The sequence below is a fragment of the Podarcis vaucheri genome, assembly GCF_965113315.1.
Source record: "Podarcis vaucheri genome assembly, chromosome: 3".
Lineage (NCBI taxonomy): Eukaryota > Metazoa > Chordata > Lepidosauria > Squamata > Lacertidae > Podarcis > Podarcis vaucheri.
Window position 1 is genome coordinate 77,800,873 of NC_138761.1, and position 24,506 is coordinate 77,825,378.

At 40.5% G+C, this 24,506-nt stretch overlaps 1 protein-coding gene across 1 annotated transcript in view; it reads left to right on the forward strand.

The window, feature by feature from the left end:
- ASCC3 (activating signal cointegrator 1 complex subunit 3) overlaps positions 1-24,506 on the forward strand; it is a 216,758-nt gene that overhangs the window by 172,395 nt on the left and 19,857 nt on the right. Inside the window, exons 35-37 of the mRNA XM_082216596.1 lie at positions 321-432; positions 773-907; positions 22,051-22,275. Coding sequence (XP_082072722.1) covers positions 321-432; positions 773-907; positions 22,051-22,275 — 472 coding nt within the window. The remainder of the gene's footprint in view (positions 1-320; positions 433-772; positions 908-22,050; positions 22,276-24,506) is intronic.

The following is a 24,506-nucleotide window of genomic DNA, read 5'->3' on the forward strand; positions in this document are numbered from 1 at the left end:
CAGCCAGAAAATAACCATACATATTTGTAATGTTTGGTAGGTCAAACCTGACAATGAAACCTTCATTTTTTAAAAAAATTAGGGGATTCCAGGTTGGGGTGGGGCTGGAAATGGCTCTTCTTGTTGTAACTGGCCGCATCCCTGCAATCATTTTAAAATCACAGTCAGGCAGATGTAACATTGGATATGATCATTGATTGCCACCTATAATACATGACCATTCTTACTTTAGTCATGTTCTTTGCTAGTGTTACAAGAACCTTATTTGTGTCAGCAATATTTTCAAAGCATCTAACTCTATTACATTTTCATTTACACAGTTACTATAACTTAGATGCCGTCAGCCATGACAACATGAACAAGTTCCTTTCAAACCTTGTGGAGAAATCACTCGTTGATCTGGAATACTCTTACTGCATTAAATTAGGGGAGGTAAGGCTAATTTATACTTCATAAAAAGACTGACAAGAACTGGGCAGCAGTAATATTTATTAGGGATTATCTTTCATCCTGATGTTTGTTGAATTATGAAATACATGTAGGCTGCTGTGCGACCTCCCGTTGCAGCTACTGAGGTTTTGCAGTTCCTTTGGCATTTGAACCAGTAACATGCTGTTAAATGTATTTGTGACTCAGATCTCGCTATTGTGAAGTTTTTAAAACATAACACCTCCATTAGAATACTGCATAAAATGTGCTTACCTCCAGGAAGGCACTAAGCACCTTGAATCATATTTATCTAAAATAAATATATTTTCCCCATGTGTAACAGGACGACCACAGCATTGAACCTCTGACTCATGGCCGCATTGCGTCATATTATTATTTGAAGCACCCAACCGTGAGGATGTTCAAGGATCGTTTGAAACCCGAATCTAGTGTTGAAGATCTGCTCTCAATTCTGACAGTAAGTTGCTATTTTGTTTGATTAATTATTGGATTAAATAATTCTTAATCCAAATGAAGTAATTTTTAGCTCATCCAGCACTATAATGATATGGGACATACAGATGTGAAGACCACTCCCCAGGATATTGACGTACCTATTGCAATCATTGGTGGTGTAGCAAAAACTATGAAGACAGTACATTTGCTGGGACAGCCTTGTTTTTCTCCTAGTCCTTCCATTTCTTTGTAAACTAAATGAAGTTCTGAAGTACTGGAGCACTGATGATCACCTGTATGTTCTGGTTAAATCATCTGTTATGTTTGTGTCCAACAATGTCACTCCACTGGTGAAAGGACTCCATCAGGGGAAGACAACTGAGACAATTTTTGACAAATTCCTTTCTTCCTCTCCCCCCACCCACCGTAGAAGCACTCTCCCCTAAATATTTTCTGGAAGGTGAAGGACCCTTCGGATTTGGTTGCTGTAGGGAAAATGGGGAAATTGCAGTAAGATGTCTGCCTACCTTTTCCATTTCTGGAGCAACACAATTGACTGAAACCCTTTACATTTACTTTGCAGCAGACAAGAAAATAATATAGATTCTAGATAAATTGGAATAAATGGTCTTGATCCATTTTAATTTGGGAATCCTTAAAGTAAGGTACAGTGATAGTATTGGGACGCGGGTGGCGCTGTGGGTTAAACCACAGAGTCTAGGACTTGCCAATCAGAAGGTTGGCGGTTCGAAACCCCGCGATAGGGTGAGCTCCCGTTGCTCGGTCCCTGCTCCTGCCAACCTAGCAGTTCAAAAGCGCGTCAAGTGTAAGTAGATAAATAGGTACTGCTCTGGCGGGGAGATAAACGGCATTTCCGTGCACTGCTCTGGTTCACCAGAAGCGGCTTAGTCATGCTGGCCACATGACCCAGAAGCTGTACGCCGGCTCCCTTGGCCAATGGAGCAAGATGAGCGCTGCAACCCCAGAGTTGGTCATGACTGGACCTAATGGTCAGGGGTCCCTTTACCATTACCTTTATCTTTACCTTTACAGTGATAGTACAGAAATGTACAGATGTTGAAAGTAAAGTATTGTTTTCTTGGAGTAATTATCTTGATTACCCTTTTATTCAAAGAAATATTTCACACTGCTGAATATTGTTAGACGTCATGTTGTAATGATGAAATTTCTTTCATGGTTTTAATTTTAAACTATGTCCATGCCAGCTTAATGTATTGTCTGGCAGCCAAAGGCAGCTGTTATGAAAGATGGAGCACATGTTATACAGTAGTATAATTTTCTTTTTAAAAAACCAAAAGCCCTGAAACCTATTGGCCAAGATCCAGAGAGCTACTTTGGGCACACCCTCAGTGGAATTTGTGACTCTTACCCTTTGAACAGCAGAACCCCATTCCATATCACTAACCACTTTTGAAAGGCCCTTCAGTTTCAAAAGAAGTTTCACATGTGTCAGGGATGGCAGTGGGGGAGACATAAAGTTTTATAAATCAAAATCCAAAAGTCCTTTCGGTGTGCTCAACTGCTAGCTGTGTGATTCTGTGGATTTGGTCCATTAATGAGACAATCACTATAATTTCAGCTCCCATTCCCCGCATTGTAACTTGTAGGCTTTCTTTTTGCTATCTGAAGTCCACCTGATCTTTAATTGTAGTTCATCTAGATTGTATGGTTTGACTTTTGACAAGTTGGAATGGACGTTTCTGTCTTGGAAAAGGGCTGAACTAAAATTCATCTTAGTCTCTTGCCCAGTGTGCCTGTGTGCGTTCTCCTATGTGTTGGGAAATTCTGAAATGGTGCAGGACAGTCTAGTATTATGTAAAGTATTATGGGTGATATTCTGCTGATTCTCATCATCTGAAGTCTGCACAAGGACTTCACTTGCACAGTGGTGTTTTCCCACCTCTTTGCCCCACCCTGCATGCTCACTCTAAGATTGGCTCAGTCAGGTGAGAAAAGTGCACAGAGGGGGAAGAGAGGAAGGATTGCTCATCTGGCAAGCAAAAATGCTAGCTCTGATGGAACAATCACTTTAGCACAATGTTGAATTTCTTGCCTAGTATGTGGATGGTGCTAAATAAATAATATGTGACCATCTATATCAGCGGTTCTCAACCTGTTGGTCCCCAGATGTTGTTGAACTACAACTCCCATCACCCCTAGCTAGCAAGGCCAGAGCTCAGGGATGATGGGAGTTGTAGTCCAACAACATCAGGGGACCCACAGGTTGAGAACCGCTGATCCATATTAACCTGCAATGATATGGTAACATCCTTTCCCCAAGTCATATAAGCAACCCAAGGCTGTGGACTGCCTGCAGCATTCAGAGATCTTAAGGGAAGCCCACACAGATGCTCAAGCCATCCTCTGGTGACTTTGCAAGTGTGGATCCTGCTTTGCAAGCAGGGAGAGAATGGATATTTTCAAGCTTGGAACCCCCATGAGACTCATGACTGGAATGTAGAAACTAAGGTGTATAAGCTGTTCAAGAGGAATAGACTAAACAGAAAAGGAGGAGGAAGGACGTGTACACTTGTGAAGAGATCCATGACCTGGAGGGAGGGAGGCAGATAGAAAGTAAATGGATAGAAATTGAGAAGAAGGAAACAGCAGTGAATTTACTGTGAGCACCGCTGTAGACCTTCAAGCCAGACTGAAGACTTGGAGGATGCCTTCCTAGACAAGATTACCAGACATTCAGAAAAGAAAGATATAGTAGTCAGGGGAGACTTCAGTTTCCCTGATATCAGTTGGGACTCAACAGATAACGGGAGCATTCTGCCAAGAATGTAAGGTGCCAAGAATGCAAGGGAGGAACTGATCCATGGAAGTGCTGGGAAACTTGGGAGGAAGTATTCATGTCATCCTGGGTTTCATGATACAGAGGCAAGGGAAAGACATGCACTATGGACTTTAAGAAGGCTGGTTTCAAAAAGTTTAAGGAACTACTGGGGAGATCCCATAGAGATACCATAGAAAAGGGAGTCAAGATTCATGGGACTCTACGGTTCTATGATTTGATGAAATAAAGGCTGACTACTAAGTCCAGCCAAAACTTGTGGCCAAACCTAAGTGAAATATATTGGTAAAAGCCATAAAAAATGAAATAACCTGTAGCTGACCTGGTTTAAAGTCTGCCCAACAATCAATAAGGATTCCTTTTCATCAAACATAGATTGCCACAATTGTTATAAATGAATTAACAGCTGTTATACATGAAGAAATAATGTTTTCCTTCCCATTGAAGAAGTTCAAGTTTTTTGAAAGATTGTTCAGTAAGTTGTTCTAATTTAGGTCTCTGTGCACTGGACAAGAATTTTCAGGATTGTAGTGAAATACATTTTTCATTTTGCTGCATCCTGAAACCCCTCATCTAGTGGGTACACACAGTGGTTGTATTCAAACACTGGCTTTTTGGAGAAATTGTATCATGTTTGCCATGCTTCATCATTCAAACTGGCCCCTCACACCTACTGTTCTTATGAAGACTAAATCTCACATATATGTTGAATATTCAAGTTACTATAAATGTTAACCTAAAAGGTATAATGGCATTGAGTGAAGTATCATTCTACAACAACAATGCATTTATATTGCTTAGATGCCAAAATGGCTTCTAAATGGTTTGTGGTAATAATTTCAACTTAAAGATCTTTTGTAATTATTTTTATATGATGGTTTACATACTTGTTAGGTAAACTATTATCCTAGCTTTTCTGGAAGTTGAGTGAAGTCTTTTTGTGCTAATCATTTCTCTTTCAACCTAAAGTTTAGTTTTTTATCATTTTTATGTTGGTTTTCATAATTATTAGATAAGCTATTCTCCCAGCTTTTTTCTACCAAAGGTACAAATTGGAAGTTATAATTGCAATTGTTTGCTGTGTTGAAGGCATTAGGCACTTTAACAGAATTATCACCAAGCTGTGTTTTTCTCTCTCTCTAAACACTATGCATTAATGAGCTTTATAATTAAGGGAGTCACTTCACACCTCTATTGTTAACCAGTGGCATTGCATCTGCCTTGCTCCATTGATGCCCTTCTCACTTACTTACTGGAGCATTTAACAGTTTTGGCAACAGGGAATTACATGGCATGGGGCAAGTACTCTAATTAGATGCAAGTGAAAGTCCTTGGGGAGATGAATATTTAAAAAGTAATTTGAAGAATCTCTTAATGATGCTAGCAGTGAAAAATGTGGGCCACAGTGAAAAAAGGCATGTCAACATTGCAAAACATGGGTGCAGTAACAGTTGTGTAGTTCACAATCTATTTGTAAGGTTTTTACCTATCTTGAATATGTTAGAGTGAAATGCTTTAACTTCCAGATAGAGTGAATGGTCTCTCTATTTTGTAGCCTTTCAAAACTGAAAACAACTTGTAAAGGATTATCTATATCCTATTAGCAACACACATCACAGAATGCTAATAGCCCTGCATGCTGAGCGCTCACTTGGGCAAGGAGAAATATATCTACCCATGTTGGATCAATCTAGCTTACCCATGTGGAGTGGGTGGGGAGCTGAGCCTCCCTCTTCTCCCATACCTTTCTTTAATGATAGTAACTTAAGGCATAAGGAGATAAGAGAGGCAGGGGAGAAATTAGAGGCATTGATCTTTGTGTTTCCCCTGAGAAACACTAACACATGCACACACCCAGTCTCTCAAGCTAAGCTGCATATTTCTTAATAGCTCCCTGATGTTATCTATTATTTTAACTGTATTTAGCAGTATCTTAAGCAAAGAAGGGCACTGGCTTCATAGAACTGGTCAGGCACACTGATCCTGGAACTTTCAGCAAGCTATAAGTTGTTGATTCCTTGGACTCTGTTATCTATTTACAGTAGCAGTATCTCATTGCCCCAGTAGAACTTAAAGCCCAGGCTGGCAGAATACAGTGAGAGCTGCTCCTTCACATATTTGGGGCCCAAGCCTTTCAGGGATTTTAATGTTAGCATTGGGCCTGGTGGCATATTGGCAGCTAATGCAGTTCATGCAGAATTGATGTTTTATCGTTACAATTAGATACACCACTCACAACTCAGGTGGTCACATTCTACACTAGCTGCAGCTCTGGCTTGCCTCCAGATGCTCATTGCAGTAATATAATCATGAGGTTACTTGGGCATTTATCCATTTTTACCTGCAAAACCAGTGCTCTGGCATCCTCTGGCATACCCGTAGGACCTGGGCATAGGCACCCCATTCCACTGAACCCATCTAAGCTCCAGAGATGGATTGGATCAAGGAATACCCCCCAACTAAAAAAACTGTTCGGTCTCTATATAGGATAGGCTGTTTCCCCAATTTCCAGACATAGTAACCATCTCCCAATAGCACCTAGATATTATTGAAGATTCGCCTTCAGTTTATTAGCCCTCTTCCCTGCTTTCAGAAAATGGTCCAAGCACTTGTACTGCCTCACCTGATTCTGGTGGTTTGGGGAGATGAAGATGGGCATCAACAGCATCCCTATCTGCATTACTATTTGTCAACTGAAGCTAAAGGCGCCATCTTACAAAGTCCATTGAGGGGGTCCAATGTGACATCCTAGCGTTGCTCTGCGCCAGGCTCCGCTTTTGACCTCAACAATGTGGGCCTCAGAAACAAAGACTGAGGGGGCCCAAAGAGCCTCAAAGCCCTGGAACCAGCACCTATGACTGAAACTGTATCAGGCATAACTACTCTATGCCATTGCAGTCACATAACTCACAAAGAGTATGGTGCGTCTTCTATTGACTTAAATGTATAACTAATATTGAAATATTCTGGAACTTTTGAATTCTGCTTAAATCTAGGTACTATAGCTTTTACTGATTTGTAGCTCAGGTTTTGAAATGTGTTTACAATAGTGCTCACACATAAATACATTTGTTTTGGTTTTCCATAATCTGAGTAAATGGGGCAGTTTTCCAAGCTAAAGTCATCTTTCCAGAATATGGTGGCATTGTGTATTTTTCAGTGCATGCATTCCATAGTCCCGTGACCTTAATTCTGAGTGTCTCCCCAGACACAAGTAATTCCATCATTGCTTTTTTCTCCCTTTTAGTTCTAAAGCTAACTTTAAACTAAAAACACCTGGTGTTCTCTGCCTTCCCAGCAAAGCACAATCAGTAGGTAAATCAAGATGACAATGCCCACCACTCATTGCTGACTGAATGTGGCATATCGTATTTTTCATGCAGCACAGAATTCGGGGGCGGTGAGAGGGATGGAGAGAGGAACCAAGTTCAAAAGCACAAAACCCTGACATTTAGGAAACAAAGAATATACATCACCCTTCTATGCTCATTTTTAATTCAGGGTAAACAAATGTTTATCATTCTTTTGCCATGGTCTAATTTCACTTCTCTTTAAACTAGCTGATTTAAAAATAAAGGTAAAAGAATATTGAGATAACGTAAGATGCAAGAGTTTTATGGTGAAATGTCTGACCCATCTGTTTCTCTGTTTCTTATAATGGAGGTCTAGAAGTGATATTAATGCCTGTTGGTAGAATTCATCATAGTGCTAAGTAGGGTGTGTATGCATAGATTCACTTGTGCAATGAAATTTCCCCTCTTCTCCCCCGTGGATCCTCTAAACCCACTGAGCAGATTTGGGGGGGGGTGCTGGGGACATGGAGGAAGACAAGAGATGGAAAGTTCCATTGCAGGAGAAGAGCTTGTTCTATGCACGGGACAATTTAGTTTAATCTCATTCCAGATCTCGCCACCACCACCATTGTCTACCATTACTGGTGACTTAATTAAATGTAACTTTTAGCACAGTATGTTTTCTAAAACGAAAATGTATTGTTAATAGAAATAGGCTATAACCTAATTGCTTTTATAATAGAATGTTATTTTGGCCTTGCTGTTACTTACAAAGCTAGTCTAAAATTCTAAAAGAGCTTGCTGGATTTGTCACTTTACCCATCTTGTGACACATGTTAGTGAAGCATGTTGGGGTTTTTTTTTAAAAAAAGTAGTATGGTCCATTTTCCATGTAAATGTACAAGACTGCCTTGTGCCTTAGACGTGTTTATTTGTAAGTTACTCCCATTGATTTTTGTGAGAATTTGATCCCAAGAAGTTTGCCTGGCATTACCCCTTCCACAAATAAGATAAAATTTGATTAATTTTCAATGCCATCAACTTAATTCCTTCTGTATTGCTTTCACTATATTTCATAGCTTAAATGAACTGCCCCATTCACGACTTGGAGAAGGGTTTCCAGCTTTTGTATGATAGATAAGGTTACATAAATCAGCATCTGCTTGTGACATTTTTGTTTTGGCAGGTGTGTCCAGACACGTAGAAGTTACATGTGTTTTATCAGTCTTTTGAATGCTTTTGTATACTTGCTTTTAACTGTTTCTTACTGAAAATTCTAATGTTTTATTTTATATTTTTGTAAACTGCTTAGAGATTTTCTTGCACTCGAGCCGTGTATACATTTTGTTAAATAAATAAATGTAGAGTACCCCAGAGCAATCGTGTTGGAAATGGTATGATTCTATAGAAAATAGATTAAGCACTTGTAAGTCTTCATTAAAAGATTCTTTTAATATTTATCTAACTGGTTCTAAAATATGTTAGTCGTGAATGCTGTGTGAGCTATAAGAATGCATGCTTGCCTTCTCTCGCTTTGCACAGAGCAGATGGATGCTTGACTGCCTGCTAATCCACAGCTGGAATGGTTTCAGCATTTTCCACGTTGCTGGGTTAGAGTGGCTTTTCTAGTGGACTGAGAGGGCAGCAAGAGAGGGATATCATTATTCATCAGTATCCCAGTGGGATCGCTGCCAGCAGAGATTAATTTTTTCTCTTATGCTTGTAAAACAAGCTCAGGTGGAGTCTCTAATCCTCAGGGCACGGGTGGCAGATCAAGGAAGATGCTACAAAGCTAGTTAATTTTCAGATTCTAGGAGAAACAGAAGCTCTGTTAGATGTATAAATACATGATTGCAAATTTAAGTAGCTCAAATCCAAATGGGATCTTCCCAGACATCTGGTACTGAAAATCTCTTGTTTTTTTTCTTTGTTGTTTTTAATAGAAGTTCTTGCAAGTTTGAATCACAGCAAAAGTAGCTCTCTTCAGTTATCTTCCTCTATTATTCTTGGCAGATCTTGTCTTAATAGTTAGATTTTTTTTTTCTTTTTACAAGTGGCAAATAGAAATGTTAGCTGAGTGGAAATATAGAGCTTACAGGTCTTATCAAATGTCAGTATTGCCAGCCCTTTTACAAAACTGCCAAGTTCCAGGTTATCCCCCTCCCTCCCTCCCCCCCAAAAGTTGCATGTAACCCCATTATTTTAGAAGATATGGCTCAGTGGGAACATACTGTACTCCGAGTAGCTCAAAACACCTAAACTAAGCTAATAGAATAGAGATTTATTCTTTATTTACAGTGCATTATTTTTTCCTTAGGGACGAGGGTGGCGCTGTGGGTTAAACCACAGAGCCTAGGACTTGCCGATCAGAAGGTCGGTGGTTCGAATCCCTGCGACAGGGTGAGCTCCCGTTGCTCGCTCCTTGCTCCTGCCAACCTAGCAGTTTGAAAGCACGTCAAAGTGCAAGTAGATAAATAGGTACTGCTCCGGCGGGAAGGTAAACAGCGTTTCCGTGCACTGCTCTGGTTCGCCAGAAGAGGCTAAATCATGCCGGCCACATGCTGTACGCCGGCTCCCTCAGCTAATAAAGCGAGATGAGCGCCGCAACCCCGGAGTTGATCACGACTGGACCTAATGGTCAGGGGTCCCTTTACCTTTATTTTTTCCTTAAAAGTTTAACATTGCTTTGGATGAAAGCCACTTCCTAATATTGCCTGGTAGCTTGCTTTATGCTCACCAAAACAATGGGCCAAGTTACTGGCTGATTTTAAATTGGTGTCGTTTTGTGAAATTTGGTAGGAAATTTTTGCTATCCTTGGTTTATCTAATAACCCTGACTAGCATTCAGGACTCATATGGAGAGGAAGGTATCAGCACGATCAGGAAGACAAGTAGCACAAGTCATTGGAGTGCTAAATGCAGACACAGGCCCCAACACCAAGCCTGAATGAACTGGATCCTAACTGCCCAGAGTCACCTGGACCCCCTGGAGACAGCACTCCTGAGCAAGATTCCCCTAAGGAACACCAGGGGCCTCAGACTCCCAGACCCAGCAGTGCTCAGAATGGGAACTGGCTGAATGACTGTCCAAATTCAGTTCCTCAGTTCAGGTTTGAGCAGCCAGAAAATGAGGTGAGGAAATAGGAACCGTGGCAAATAGGAGCCAAGACAAAGTCGATAAAAGCTGTGTGTTCAGTGGCCTGAGAGAGACCGGCTGGGTGCTGTTGTGCTAGCAAAGATCAGGCAGCAACTGAGAGATGTTGTGCTAGTACCTATTTACACAGGCATTCCCTGAGTCCAGGATTTCAACCAACCTATTTTTCACTGCTAGTTTCAGGATTTTATCTTTAAAAATAAGTTTGTTTTTTTAAAAAAACTACCTACCTACAGGCAATAGAGACTGTAAGAGAGGGCTAGGGAACCTGACATTATCTAGATTTTGTTGAACTTCAATTAGCATCAGCCACAGTCTGCTTGGTCAATAATAATGAGAATAATAATGAGAATTGTAGTGTGACAAGTTCTGGAGAACCAAGGCTCCCATAACTGCTGTTAAAATATCCTTAATAATGAAGATAATTGTCCATGTTTAGGTTTTCTTTTTACCAGTCCTCAGTAAATAAAAAATAAAAAAAATGCTGGAATGATGTAACTATATGTGTGTGTGTCAACCCTGAAAAACCTTATCTCCATGAGACTCATAGCTCTAAAATAATTTTTCAGTAGACAGTGCTGTCCTGGATATGTTTCTGTTGAAGTAAAATTCATTGGAATGAGTATGTTTAGCATCATAGCGATTGTGGGAAACTAAGAAGTACACTGTATATCATGCCAATTTACGATGTTGGGAGTTGTGATGTTCCCAGCCTGCATCTGAATACTTTGAAACGTATATCTGGCACCATACAGATGCCAAATAAGTTGAGTTCTTCACTTTACCAAGGCATATGCTCTAGTCTGCTTCCCTCTAACTTTCGGTATTTAGTTCAAAGCCTGAAACAAAAAGTTGACCGATTATTTCCTTCTGGGCAGCTGCTAAGCAAATCTGCTGGTACTGCTTTATTACTGTCATCGGTTCATACAAACTGTGCCAAAACAGTCTATTAATCTTAAAAACATGGGCAGACATTCTAATGGAACTGCAGTAAGTTAAAACTTCTTTTTCTCCTGACAAGTCAGCTTAAACCATAAAACCTAGACGCTCTTTTTAAGTGTCCTTGGACACTTTATCAATGTATAATATAATATTGAAAGTTGTTTGGAATAAAATATTGTCAAGGTTCTCAGGGTCTTTTCTGCACCATGGCATTGCGTTCATGTTTTCCAATGAAAAGTGTGGTCTGCTGCTCAAATACATAGCCTTCCCCAAGCTGGTGCCCGGCAGATGTTTTGGACTTTCATTAGTCATGCTAGCTGGGGATGGGTAGAAGATGGAGTCCCAAACATCTGGAGAAGACTGACGTAGGGTGATAAAGATTCATGTCTATGTTTTCCCCCATGTTGAGATTTTTTATGAATACTCTAGATTTTCATATTGCTTGTCCATCACATCTGGTACTCAAAAAGGATATTAACAGAGATTCCATTTAGCTATCATGGATAATAGCAGTTTTGTTGATACTTAGCCAGAAACCTTTCCTCAGATGCTTACAGTCCTTTGCATTCTTAACATCAAAAAGATACTAAAAATGGGGGGGGGGGTATTGTGGCATAGGAATCAGATTGTATCCTAGGCTTATGAAGACTTTATGCTTTATGCTGATATCACTTCAGAACCTTACATTTAATGCAGTGGTTTGTAGGAGCTTGAAAAAGAGTTTAATTTTATGTGAGGAATTAACGAAATTATCACATAAAAGTTTTTCAGAGATTTTCCAGGAGGTTGTAAAAGAAACTACCATGAAATTACTCTTGGTCTGCCTTCAAGCTTCATTCTGATAGGAATTATTCCCTCTCCGTTCAAATACATCCACAGGTGTAGCTTTTTCTTTTACGTGCTTCATTGTGGCAGTGAAACTAATATCTATAAAATGTTTGTGAAAAAGGTTGCTCTAATTGCAGATCTTGTTGTTGATTCTGTGCTAAGTGTTAAATGTCATTTGTACGATATTCTAATTTCTCTATGGTGTAATGCTCATTACAGCATGGCAATTTAAGTTCATACCCCAAAAGAACTCTGAACTTTTGGTCAGTCTGCCTTGCTTTTAACTAAGTTTGACCTTCCTGTGCTCTTTCACAGTGGGAAAGGTCATTTGGATTCCTGATCCCTTGATAATTACAGATGCCATCCATAGTTCTCTGCAGTTAGGTAAGGAGGTAAAGTTGGAAACTAAATAAACGCTCAGGGGGTTTTAAGGAGCCATAGAGATGTCTTGCTGTGCACAAATGTACTTCTCATGAGTGGTGTGTTATTGTTATTTTTAATGTTAATGGGACCAGTGTGTTAAAATATGCATTTAACATGCTTAAAGTATGTGACATGTTATATGCATGGCACAACTTGCAACATAGGCAAGGATGGGAAGATGAATTCTGGCAGCATAATATGCAGCTAAAAAGCAGCGTGCAGTACTTTGTGTTTCTCTGAAACTATTGTGGGGTACTACAATGTACCCATTTCATAAAAAAAGAACCGGTAGTCCTCAGAACCCTCCCACCCAAAAAAAGCAGGCAAAATTACACTTATACTTATGGGGCAGTCAGAGGGGCTTGATGGGAACCAAAAAGGTGTCCAAATGTGCCATACTACTCATGAGCACCATGAGTATACATGGCCTCATGTATATGTGCCACAGTATCTCTACGCACAGTGCTAGAGATTGTATCATCTAACATGAATTTATATGTTTATGTGAGGGAGAACTTCCACAAAAACAAGAAGATGTAGGTTTGGGACAGCATGGAACAATCTGTCTTAGTGCGACCAAGATTTTACATGTATGAAAGGGAATCTTGATGCATAAATGCCATGGTCATATAATAGTAATTCCTAAATCCAGAAAAAGAAAAAGTGGATCATAGCACAGTCTGTTTTCAGCCACGTACTTTTCAAAGTAATGAATTGGAGCAGCTTGACTTACAGAAGTCATTTTCTTACTAAAATACTAAAGGCCGGAAACCAAACTAAGTTTTTAAAAGTTGGCCTGTCTTCTGCCTGAGGCAGGTCCTCCCTCCATGATGGATGGGAGGGTGGAGAAAGGAGTAGGAAAACAAGACTAGAACTGGAGCTCTCCATTTCTTCCCTTCCAGCTTCTTGGCAGGACTTGGGCTACTATATAATGTGTTTCAAAGAGTTACTGTCAGCAACTCCTATATGGCTGCCTTGTTTTCAGCCTTAGTATTCCAACACCACACATTCTCTCAGTTTTCATCTCCTAGAGCTTAGATCCTTCCCACATTCAGTCTCTTGACTGGTTCTGATCACATGTCCTAGTCTAGCTAATGTTACTTCTTTCTTTCTTTCTTTCTTTCTTTCTTTCTTTCTTTCTTTCTTTCTTTCTTTCTTTTTTGTCTAGACAGTAAACTTGTATGATCCAGTTGATACTGACTTTGGGAACATAAAGATTGAATCTCAAACATAAACCTATTTCATGCCCTTTGGACTGGTTTCAGGGTGCTGCAGCTCAGCAAATACTGCTTGGCAGAGGGAAATATTTGATTGTGGCTTTTCCATTCCTGTTTCCAGATTCTCAAAATACAATATGTATATAAGGGCAGCATGAGATGGTGGGAGGAGCACGCATTTCCAAATATTTATTTTTGAAGCGGTGAACTGTAGCAAGGGGAACCATAACCTAGTCTAGTGACCCCAAAGCAGAACCCATTACATTTCTTACCTTCTCTCCCCCATAAGGTACCACGGCAGGTTCAGCAATACAAAAATGCAATGTTAAAATCAGTTTAAAACAGTTTCATCTAGAAGAACAGGAACGTATGGTTTTCTTTAAACCCTTGGAAGAGTTTGCCTTTTCGCTCAGCTTTGCTAAAACATTAATTTCATCTGAGCTTTTTTTAGAAGAAAAAACTTAAAGGCCAACTGGAGCGGAGCTATCCCTTTTACCACTAGCAAAAGGCTAACGGTCATCCACTGCTCGGTGAGGCATGATCCCAACATGACTGAAGAGAGAGCTCTGGTTTCAAGGCCTATTCATATCTTCTATTATGGGCAGTCAGCTCAAAGTATCAGGTTCTCCAGTGCCTCTCTTTCTCATAGGAATAAAATAACAAATGAACTGCACTCCATTTATTTGAATGTGGTATCCCCTAACCAAATGCCACTTGGAGATAGGGGTCCAAAGAAATACTTCATTAAAATAAATGCATTGTCCATTTTGTTTGTACTGCATGCTGTGCCTGGCGCTAACTGGATATGGGAGGTCTGAGACTTGTGTTGGGTAGAGAGCAGGAGCAACACAGTGGGAAATGCTGCCACTCCCGCCACTTCCTTCTGCTGCCACCTGCTCTGCTACACACCCTGCCGCATCCACCACTGGCAAAGAAGCAGCACAGCCATTGGCACTGATTTGGGGCAAGATCACACTGGTTTCAGGTGAGATCTCACCCAAAATGGTTGTGATCTTGCCCAAAATTGGCGCTAATGGCGGCACTTCACCACCCGCTGACGGAGGTGACAGGGCACCCATGGGCATGCTGCCTGGGGGGCTTCTGCTACCTGAAGCAACATCCTCACCCTACCTAATGGCTTAACCAGTACCGGTTGAGAGTTTTCCTTGCCTGTGATGCCTAGACAGGCTCTCAAATGATTTGGTGCTTCCTGAGAGTGATAATGCCAAAGACCTTAAAATCTCCCTAAAGGTACAAACAGCACATTGTTTAATAGAGTCAAAGCAAGAGAAAGCACATGACATGCACATTTATCCCTTAAAACCCTTACAAATTTATATGACACATTCGTATCTGTCCTCAGTTTGAGGGCTGTCCTCACTGTGCTTGAATATGTGCCAGAACAAGCAAAGATTTGTTTATGTGCTTCTAAAACTTCAAAATCCATGTGCAATATAAAGTTGGAACCGGAAGGCCAATCTTTTTTTATGGACTAGAAATAAACTCCTCTGAATAGAAAGTTGTCAGAAGAATTAACTGATACAGACCTAATTTTAACCAGCGGTACTACTTGGTGCCACTGGAACAGCAGCATTCCTTTTGCTAAGTTTGTTTGCTGCTCATAAATCTGTGCCTGACTTAATTCCATCTGCTTTCTAGTACACATATGTGTGGGCTTATAAATCAAGCTTGCACTTAATGTGCTGTCCAAGAGTTGAATGATAAAGTATTGGATGGTAATATGAAGTATTGCTAGTGAATGCGAGTTTTGTGTCAGATGTTTGATGACAAGGGTGGAAAACAGCAAAATCCAAAATGCGCTGTCTTGTTTTGCTTCCTTTCCTCTGAGATAATAAAAGTGAGATCGTACATGTAAAAGCTATTACAACACATTTCTCACTTGCTTTTCTGCTGGGTGGATTGTGCACTGTGTGCGCATCTAGGGGGCAATTGTATGCAAAATGTCAATTGGTTCATGCCTGTACGCAGGTCATACTCAGTTTCGATTGTGCCAAAAAACTGAGCAACGGATTAGAATTGAGCTTTCTCTCAGTGGTTTATCCTTTCTTGTTGCCTCTTTGTTTTCCTTTCCTTTATTTTAAGATACCAGCTAAGGACCCTGTAACACTTTCCCCACAATAATCATCTCCTTTTAGGCTTTAGGCCTCTATCCACACGCATACCCTTATGCTGAGATAATTGGAAGGAGCGGGTTGGATTGAGTGTAGGTGTCCCTCCATGAACTTCTGCAGATTCAGATGGCCCCCTGTGAACCACTAAACATGCAAGCAGATGTCAGGCTTGCTTGTGGTAAGCCACAAAATAAGGTATTCTGAGGGTAAGTCTGAGCTGGCCTGTCTCCACCTTGTGCAGCAGCTGCAGCTCTGTAGAGCTGCAGTGGTGGTGGTGAGGAGTTAAGACTACTCTGTTAGTAAATGTGCTCTAACAATTGCTGTTTGACTGGCTGCGTCTCAGACTAATATAACATTTCTGGGGGTTGATGAGACTGTGTGAATACAAAGGGATGTTAGATTATGCTTAGTACACTTTTAGTCAGTGGAATGTTCAGAGATTAACAGCCTGACATCATTAACAGTCAGAGCCAAGTGTGGCCATCCAGAAGAAAGTAGGCCATTTAGCGTTATGTACGTTTTCCTCAGGCACTTGTGATTTTAAAACTTCCTCTTGGATACATCTTTGTACTCCACCTACTTAATTAAACACTGGCGTTATGTGCATGCTGGATTAATCACAGCTAAAGAAACAGCAAAGTGTATCTCCATTGCAATTTGAGAATTTGAAGCAGTCACACAATCATCACTGATAGGATGAGTTGTGACAAAGCCAGCTCTTGTTGGTTTCACCCTAGAAGTGAGTTTGAAAGCTGCTCTGAAACCTTACTGATTTTACGCTTCAGCTGCCTGGCTCTGTTGTGAAGCCTTTCTCTTTTTAGCGGGGTCATATTGACCCAAAATATTCCCCAGTGTCCAGTGGCGTAGCGTGGGTTGTCAGCACCCGGGGCAAGGCAAGTAATTTGCGCCCCCTAACCCGTGGATTTGCGCCCCCTAACCCTAACCCCCAGGTGTTGCGCCCAGTGCGGCCGGGCCCCCCTGCACCCCCCACGCTACGCCACTGCCAGTGTCTGACATATCTTGACCCCTTATCTAGCACCACCTTTTCATCCATGCATTAAGAACCCACTCCTGGTCCTATATGTAGAACAGGTAGCATTTCTATAAATCGGGTGTTGAACCTGTGACCTTCCTGATGTTGCTGGACTTCATGACAGAGATGCGCAAGCTTGCACATGACATGGGGAAAGTGGAAAGGGAGATGCTAGAACTTGGGGACATCAAATGAAGCTGAATGCTGAAATATTCAGGACACACTGTACAAAAATAGATACTGTACTTCTTCACAAAGCGAGTACTTAAACTGTTTGAGGATTTCCCATAAACATCTGGTTGGCCACTGTGAGAACAGGATGCTGGACTAAGTTGGGCCTTCGGACTAATCCATATTATATAGTCTTATGAATGTTTACTTCCCTGCCTTCCTTGCCCTGTTGCTGAACTCACCTAAGTCCTTAAATTGCCTGACTCCTTACCATCTTCCCAGTGCTTAATTACTGGCGCTCCCTTGGGCTCACAGAGTTTATACACTCCTATGGCTAGTTTGTCCCAGTTCTTTTGCAAGGAATTAGAGTAAGAGGCCTCACTTCAAAAAAAGAGTGCATGGCTACCTTGAAATTCCAAGGCTGATCCAGTTCAGTCGGCTATCTTAGCTGCTACGGACTGCAGAAGACTGCAGTTGCCACTACTACAGGTGCCACATAATACCCATTCTGCATGTGTAAGGATTCCGTTGTTTAGTATGGCATCACCTGCACTTTGGAACTCACTGCCGGTTGAGATCAAGCAGGCACCTTCACTGTACTCTTTTCAGCACCTGCTAAAAACGTTCTTGTTTAGACAAGTCTACCCAGATGCTTAGAAAGTTGAGGTCATTTAAAATATGTTTTAGTATTTTAACTTTTGTATATATATTTTTAATGGTTGTGAATTTTTCTCCATTTTACAGTTTTATCTTTTTGTAAACTGCTTTGAGGTTTTTTTACAATCAAGTGGTGTATAAATTTTATGAAATGAAATAAATTCAACGATTTATGATATTCTGCAGCACATTTGACATTAAATACAATTGACCTTTCGCATTCCTTAAAAAAGAGGGAGGTCCATTAAAAATGTGTAGATTTGATATCACTAAACATCAGCAAGCAGCAAGATATTTCTCTCATGAATACACTACTTTGACATGTGCATACTCTTCTCTTCTTTTCTGCACTGGTAGAGTTTTAAAATGAAACCTGCATCCTAAAATTACATAGATCTAAAACTGCATACATCTGTTGGCAGTGTTGACCTCAAATTCCAATTTAAACATAAGTGAAATCTGAAATCTGCCAATATTTCAATCTCTTGGTAAAGAGGACACTTTTGCACCTTCAGTAGTGGAAACAAGCTCCAGGAATGTGAGAGACTAATTTGGTTTGGCTTAAAAGCCTCAGTGTTACAAATTAATCAGCTTGGTCCGAAAAGTCTAGAACTCATTAACTTTAAAGGCTTTGCCGGTTCTCATAGCTGAACTTAAGTTTTAGCATAAATAAGGCTTTCTTTTGTCACCTGCATCTTCATGGCATCCCACATCTCTTACTCACAGCCTGATCCAGTGCATATTTGCTCATAATTGAGTTCAATGGGACTTATTCCCTAGTTAGCCTGCATAGGATTACAGTCCTGCAGTGTAATTCTAGCATGCCTACTTGGGGGTAAGACTCATTGTATTCAAGCGTGCGAAGGAGTGCAGCCTTAGCCTACTATGAAATGTGTTACCTATTAGCTTTTTATATTTTTGAGCTAGTGTGCTACATTGAATGCTTCGTTTTATTTAAATCACTGGAATAGAAGAATAATCTTACTGAAATAAATAAGAGCTTACATGTGATACCTATTATTTAATTAATTTCACAGTGACTTTTTTCCCAGGCTGTTAAATAAAAGAAAGAAAGCCATGTGTTCTCAGTCCTTCAGATACAATGGAAGGAATTCAACATCACACTAGGGCAATCGTTCCATCTGAACAAGTATTTTGGAGAATCTCCCATCTTCCCCCCTACCCCCCCCCCCCGCTGTGCTGCTCTGGGGCCAATTTCAGGGGCATTTGCGGGGAGAGGAGGGAAAGCCCTCTTACACAAGAGGAAGTCCTTGATCAGCGCTTCTGCTGATGGGACTCAGTTGAGTGCCACACAATGCATCAATAAATTTGCCTTTGTTTGTTTTAAACATAGGCACGGTTGGGAATATGTTTGCATAGTCATAACTTAGAATTAGTCGTATTAGGGATTTTAGGTTAGGCCTTTTAATTTTATTACTGACTGGTTCCAGTGTACCTGTAATCAGTCTTTTAAAAATTGTGCTAACTTTTAGTAAACAAAACATTTTAATTGACAGGCAGTGTTGTTTTTTTTCTGGGGGTACTAAATGATACGCAGTACCAGCACCTCTTTTTCTAGAAGAAAGGCACTGTTGACAGGTAACAGGATGGGAGAAGGTTGAAAAAAGATGATGCTTTGGAGGGCGTTTGTGAAACCTCTAATAAAGGAATGGCAGAGAACCTGTGCCTCATGGGGTGTTGTTGGACTCCAGCTTGCATCAGGCACAGCCAGCATAGCATATGGTCAGTGATTATGGGAGCTGTAACCCACAATATTTGAAGAACCATAGACTCCCTATCTAAGGTTCCACAGTTGATAGAAAGATTTGTGCTAATCTAGGTTTTGTGGTCAATTATTAGCAGTGAAAATGAAAGTGCAAATATTGTAAGCTAGGATGTTGGAAGCCCATTTTTATATTTTTATTCCTATCCTCATTTTGGTCTATGTCATCTTCAGTGTGCTCTTCTTCTCGCCCATATTTCAATTATTATTTTCTGCACTGATCCTCCCCTTTTGCATTCTTTCATGAATCATTCCAAACTGACCTTATTTAGTTACTGAGTAAACTGAGGAGAATCACTCCTCAGTCACTTTGGGGTGAACCTGAAAATGCTTGGATGAGCACATCTGGTAGACAATCATGAATTACTTCCTACTCACCACTGCCTTTTGAGCAGTGACTAGTAGAGATGGACTTGGATGCCCATTAACATATGATGGTGACTTTTAAAAATGTAGTGTGGCCACTGGGATGTCCTTCTGGCACATGGTGAGTCAACTCAGTCCTCAGGCATTTGGAAATCTATAGAAAGGTGATGGGTTGTGTAGTCAGAGTGCTGTAGGTTAGAACTTCCACACAGTAAACTTGGTGACTGCTTAATTAATGGCCCTTGGGTTCCATTCAGCCTGACAAAGAAAGAAGGGGGAGAGGGTGGTGAAGAAGCAAAGTGAGTGTTAAATGTGTCCAGGGCATCTACCTTCAGTTGCCTAACTTTCCCTGCCTCTGGACAAAATATTGACACTATGGGAGAATTGTATGTTATTCCAAGGGGAGTTATCAAAGAGCTTCCAGCTTTTGGAATTGTTCAACTTTCAACTTCATTTGTGTCCTAAATGATAGGACACAAAGCAACATCAGAGAAAACAAGGAAGGATGTTCTTGTCTGTTGTTCCCCTAAAATAGTAAACTTCAGTACCTTGGGTTTTGAAAGTCATTTTATTGCCAACTTTTTGTTGAAATCAATACTCTAATGAAACAAAATATTTTTGTGCTTAGACTGCCATTGTTGAACCCACGGCATTTGCAGACTAGGATAAGGTTTGTACTGAAAAGGGAAACCCAAATGGAAAATACAGAGTGAACAGCCGGGCCTATTTGATTTGATTATGGAGGATGTTTCTTTATTCTGTCTTTCCTTGTGCAATCTGAAAACAGTAGCAGGGGGTTACAAGCAGAGTTCATCATCAGGTTGTCAATCACTGTCATTTAACATTTGCAGTGGGAGATGTCTTTATTCAAGGACAGCTGGGCAAATCAGAAGCACAGATTTGCAGTTAGCAGTCTGTCCTGCCTACACTAAACAAACAGGGACAGGGCAGACAGACCGGCCTCTCGCATAAAAATATAATGGACTGTGCTGACCTTGGTGCCCTCCATTCAGCTTCATTCCCAGTTGTATAAAAGCTTCAGTGCCCATTCTCAATTTCCTTTAATTACTTACATGATGCAGATAAGAAAATGAACTTCACTTACAATCATCCATCACACACAGGAAATGAAGTAGGCAAGTTGTTTGAAACAAGAGGAGTGTTTTGGAAGTAAATAAAACAGGTTGTATTTGCAGGGGGAGGGAAGGAGTCTGGGGAGCTATTTTCTTTTTGCAGAAATACCAGCTAAGCTGCAGCTACTCCTCTGACCCTGCCTCCCCTACTCCAGCCTCTCCCCCCCCCCATCCCGGTCTGTCTCCCAGTTGTAGCTGCTAGGCCGTATTGAGTGGGAGGGGGGAAATCTCCTTGGTAAATATTCTTTAAAATATCTTTAAAAGGGTGCAAGTTAAATAAGAGTGAGGCAAACATGCAGAATTCAATAGGGCTTAAAATGGTGGTGACCTTTAGGTTCAGAAAATAAATGACCACAGTTTTCACAAGAGATCTGGCAGAGACATCAAGGATTAGTTAGCAGTTGTCTTCAGTCAGTCTTTTTATGATGAAGAAGAAAGAAACCTGCTTAAAGAGCATGATTTTTTTAAAGAAACATAAACTTTATTTCGAAGTTTTCCTAAACATCCTTTTACCTTTGGGCAGTAGCATTGCTACAACATGTGATATTGTTTATAATCAGAAGTAATAGTTTTGTTGAATATTAACAGTGGGCTGTCTTTTAGGAACATCTGAAGTTTGGCTAATGTATTTACAGCTTCTTGGGGAGGTGGGGCTTGAAGGAGGATTCATCTGGGCAAACATTTAATTCCTATGGATTTGTGAGAAATGTAGCCGTTTTGTCCCAGAGATCTACAGTTCAAGAAATGATGGAAAACCAGACCATATTAATTGTTTGAAAGTATTTGATTTTGAAAGTATTGATTTTGCCATTGCAAAGCTCTCCCTTGAACATTCTGGTGGAAAACATGCTAGCTTTCATAGTAAATGCAAAAATAGTAGAATATTGTGAACGCTATCCATTCTTCCCCAAGCACTGCTCTTCTCAGTGAGACCTCTTCTGCCCCCACCTCTGGCAGGAGAGCTTTCAGGACACATGTGGAACTTGCCCAATGTCTGCTTCTAGTTGCAGCCTCTTGCAGTACATCAGATGCCATCCAGAGGGTAACCCTGCCCTTGTGAGCAGCTTACTGAAGGACACAATGGCTGTTGTGAAGGGAAGGAGCAGCAACAAAATCTGCAGAAGCAAACTCACAGTCCTGTAGATCACAGCCATCATGTTTTCTGCACTAACATTTTTTCTCTTTCTCTCTCCACCCCCCTTTTTTATTATTAAGGATGCTGAAGAGTATGCAGACCTTCCAGTACGACATAATGAAGATCAAATGAACAGTGAACTGGCCAAACATGTCCCCGTTGAAGTCAATCCGCATTCTTTTGACAGTTCACACACAAAAACCCATCTTCTGATGCAAGCCCATTTTGAACGTGCTGTGTTACCGTGCCCGGATTATGTCACTGATACCAAGACGGTGTTAGACCAGTCAATTAGAATATGTCAGGTACAGTTGCACTCTTATGATCACTTGCCTGGTTTGCTATTGAGAGCTGTCATCATACGGATCCAAGAATGCACAGAGATTGCATTAGTATAGCATTCTAGCACTTTTCTGTACAAAGTATTTTGCAGTTCTTACTTTGTGCACCCTCACAACAGTCCTGTGAGGCAGGTAGACTTTAATGGTTCCATTATGCAGGGAATGTCAGAAGAAGAAGAAGAATGTAGTATGTTAATTGAGGACTGAGATGTAAGCAAAGTCCACGTTGATCCCACAGAAGTTGTGATGAGGCAGACACAGATGGAGACAAGGAAGTGGATGTAAGCCCCGCCCTCAACAGAATGGAATGCACAGGCTGCTCTTCAGATATTTGCGTAACTAGAACAAACATATGAAGGAGGTTTGTAAGCATGTGTAATTGAACACAATTAGAAATCTCCCCACCAATTGGAACCCTGGCTGCTCAGTTTCCAGTGACAGCAATTGTACCTTCAATTGAGCACAATTAAAACTGGGGCTAATGGGAGTTTTTATAGTATCTCGAGGGCACCAGATGGAGAAGGCTGATTAACAGAAACAAGATAATGTTGTGTTTAAACATTAGACTGGATCTGATCTGCACATTCAACAGAATAAAGTAGTATGAAGTGTTAGCATAGAGTGTACTATTTCAGTTCACAGATAGGGGGATCACATTTTTTAAGACTTTACTAGCTGTAAAAAAAATAACTTCTTTTAAAAAGCTTTTAAAAAAGAAATCCTATTAGAGAATGAGCTATAGTGGAAACTTTTTTCTGATATACCAGGGTTTGCTCTCATTTAAAACTTTGAGGGAGTGCTTCTGTACAGTGGAGCATTCAAAATTGTATTCCTCATTTCGCATCTGACATTGATACAGTCTGTTCTATCACTTTATTCTGCTACGTGTGCTAGCCATACTCAGGGGATGCTGAATAGGAGAAATCTATTTCTTGGTCTTTTGCTGGCTTCATATTAAGCCTAAAGCAAGTCATTAATGTTTCTGTGCATTTAAGCACCCAAGAACTTACATTTTCATTATTCTTTGATTCAGCTGCTTAGAAGTCTACATTTTTACTATGGAATTCAGCATTGTTTACAACCAGTAGCACAATAAAGTACCTGAGTAGTTTCCCCCCCAAAAAAAAAACAATATGTGTGCTAAAAAGAATGTTAAATAGTGTTAAAAATAATACTGTGCATGGTTTCTGATCTGTATTGCTGAGCAATTGCATGGCAATAGTTTAAAAAGACTTTCTTGGGGGGGTGCTGAAAAGTTAGCTTCGGTAATTTTAAACCATCATATTATTGGTATTGTACCAGAATATGTGAAATCACTCATTCCTTCTTTGTGTCAAATGCTTTATTACTGCAAGTTCAGTGATTAGTTTTCATTCTGCTGTTTGAAACCGCCTTTTGAATTTGTATTAATTGAAATAGGTAATTGAAGTAGTAATACCTTTCAGTTCTTCACTCGGAGGGCAATCACTTCTTCTGAGAAATAATCTGACAGTTGCCCGCTTTGCATTTTGATTGGCAATGAGCCTCCACTTGTAGAATTGTTGATAAAATATTTTACCATTGCCAAGTAGTGGGGCTGTCATGGTGCTCGGTCTTAACCTTTGAGAAGTGTTTACCCATGGATGAGTTAAGCACATCTCAGTAGGGTACCTGTACATTGAGAGAAGAGAAGGCTTCAGATGTTAGAATTGTATTTCTTGACTGCTTAAGGGAGGTGTTTATGCCTTGACTTTGCACTGCCATGCAACTCCATGGTTTTTATGACTTTTTAATGCCTCATCCGAATCAGAAAACCTACTATACACACGCACAGGAGGGGGGGGGGGACTTTAGATCAGCTTCTCATTTGATAAAAACTCCCATCATTGTGAAGGGCAGGCATGGATAGAAATAATTGTGTTGCCCCTTGTAATAAATGAAAGTAGGAATTCATTTATTTTCCTGCTTTCACTTGCATATATTTTATAGAGAAATTCAGCTGTTTATGCATACCTACCCTTTTATTAGTAGGCAAATTCACATGTGTGTTGTACTTTCAACATACCCATCTGAGTACCCCATATCAAATGAGAAACCATCCTGACGGTGAAATCCAACATGGCACTAAACCTCTCATTCCATCAGCACAAGGATTTCTCCTTGAGCACAGGACCTCTCTCCTGCTCTCCTCTCCCAGCACACCCCATTTATCTGTA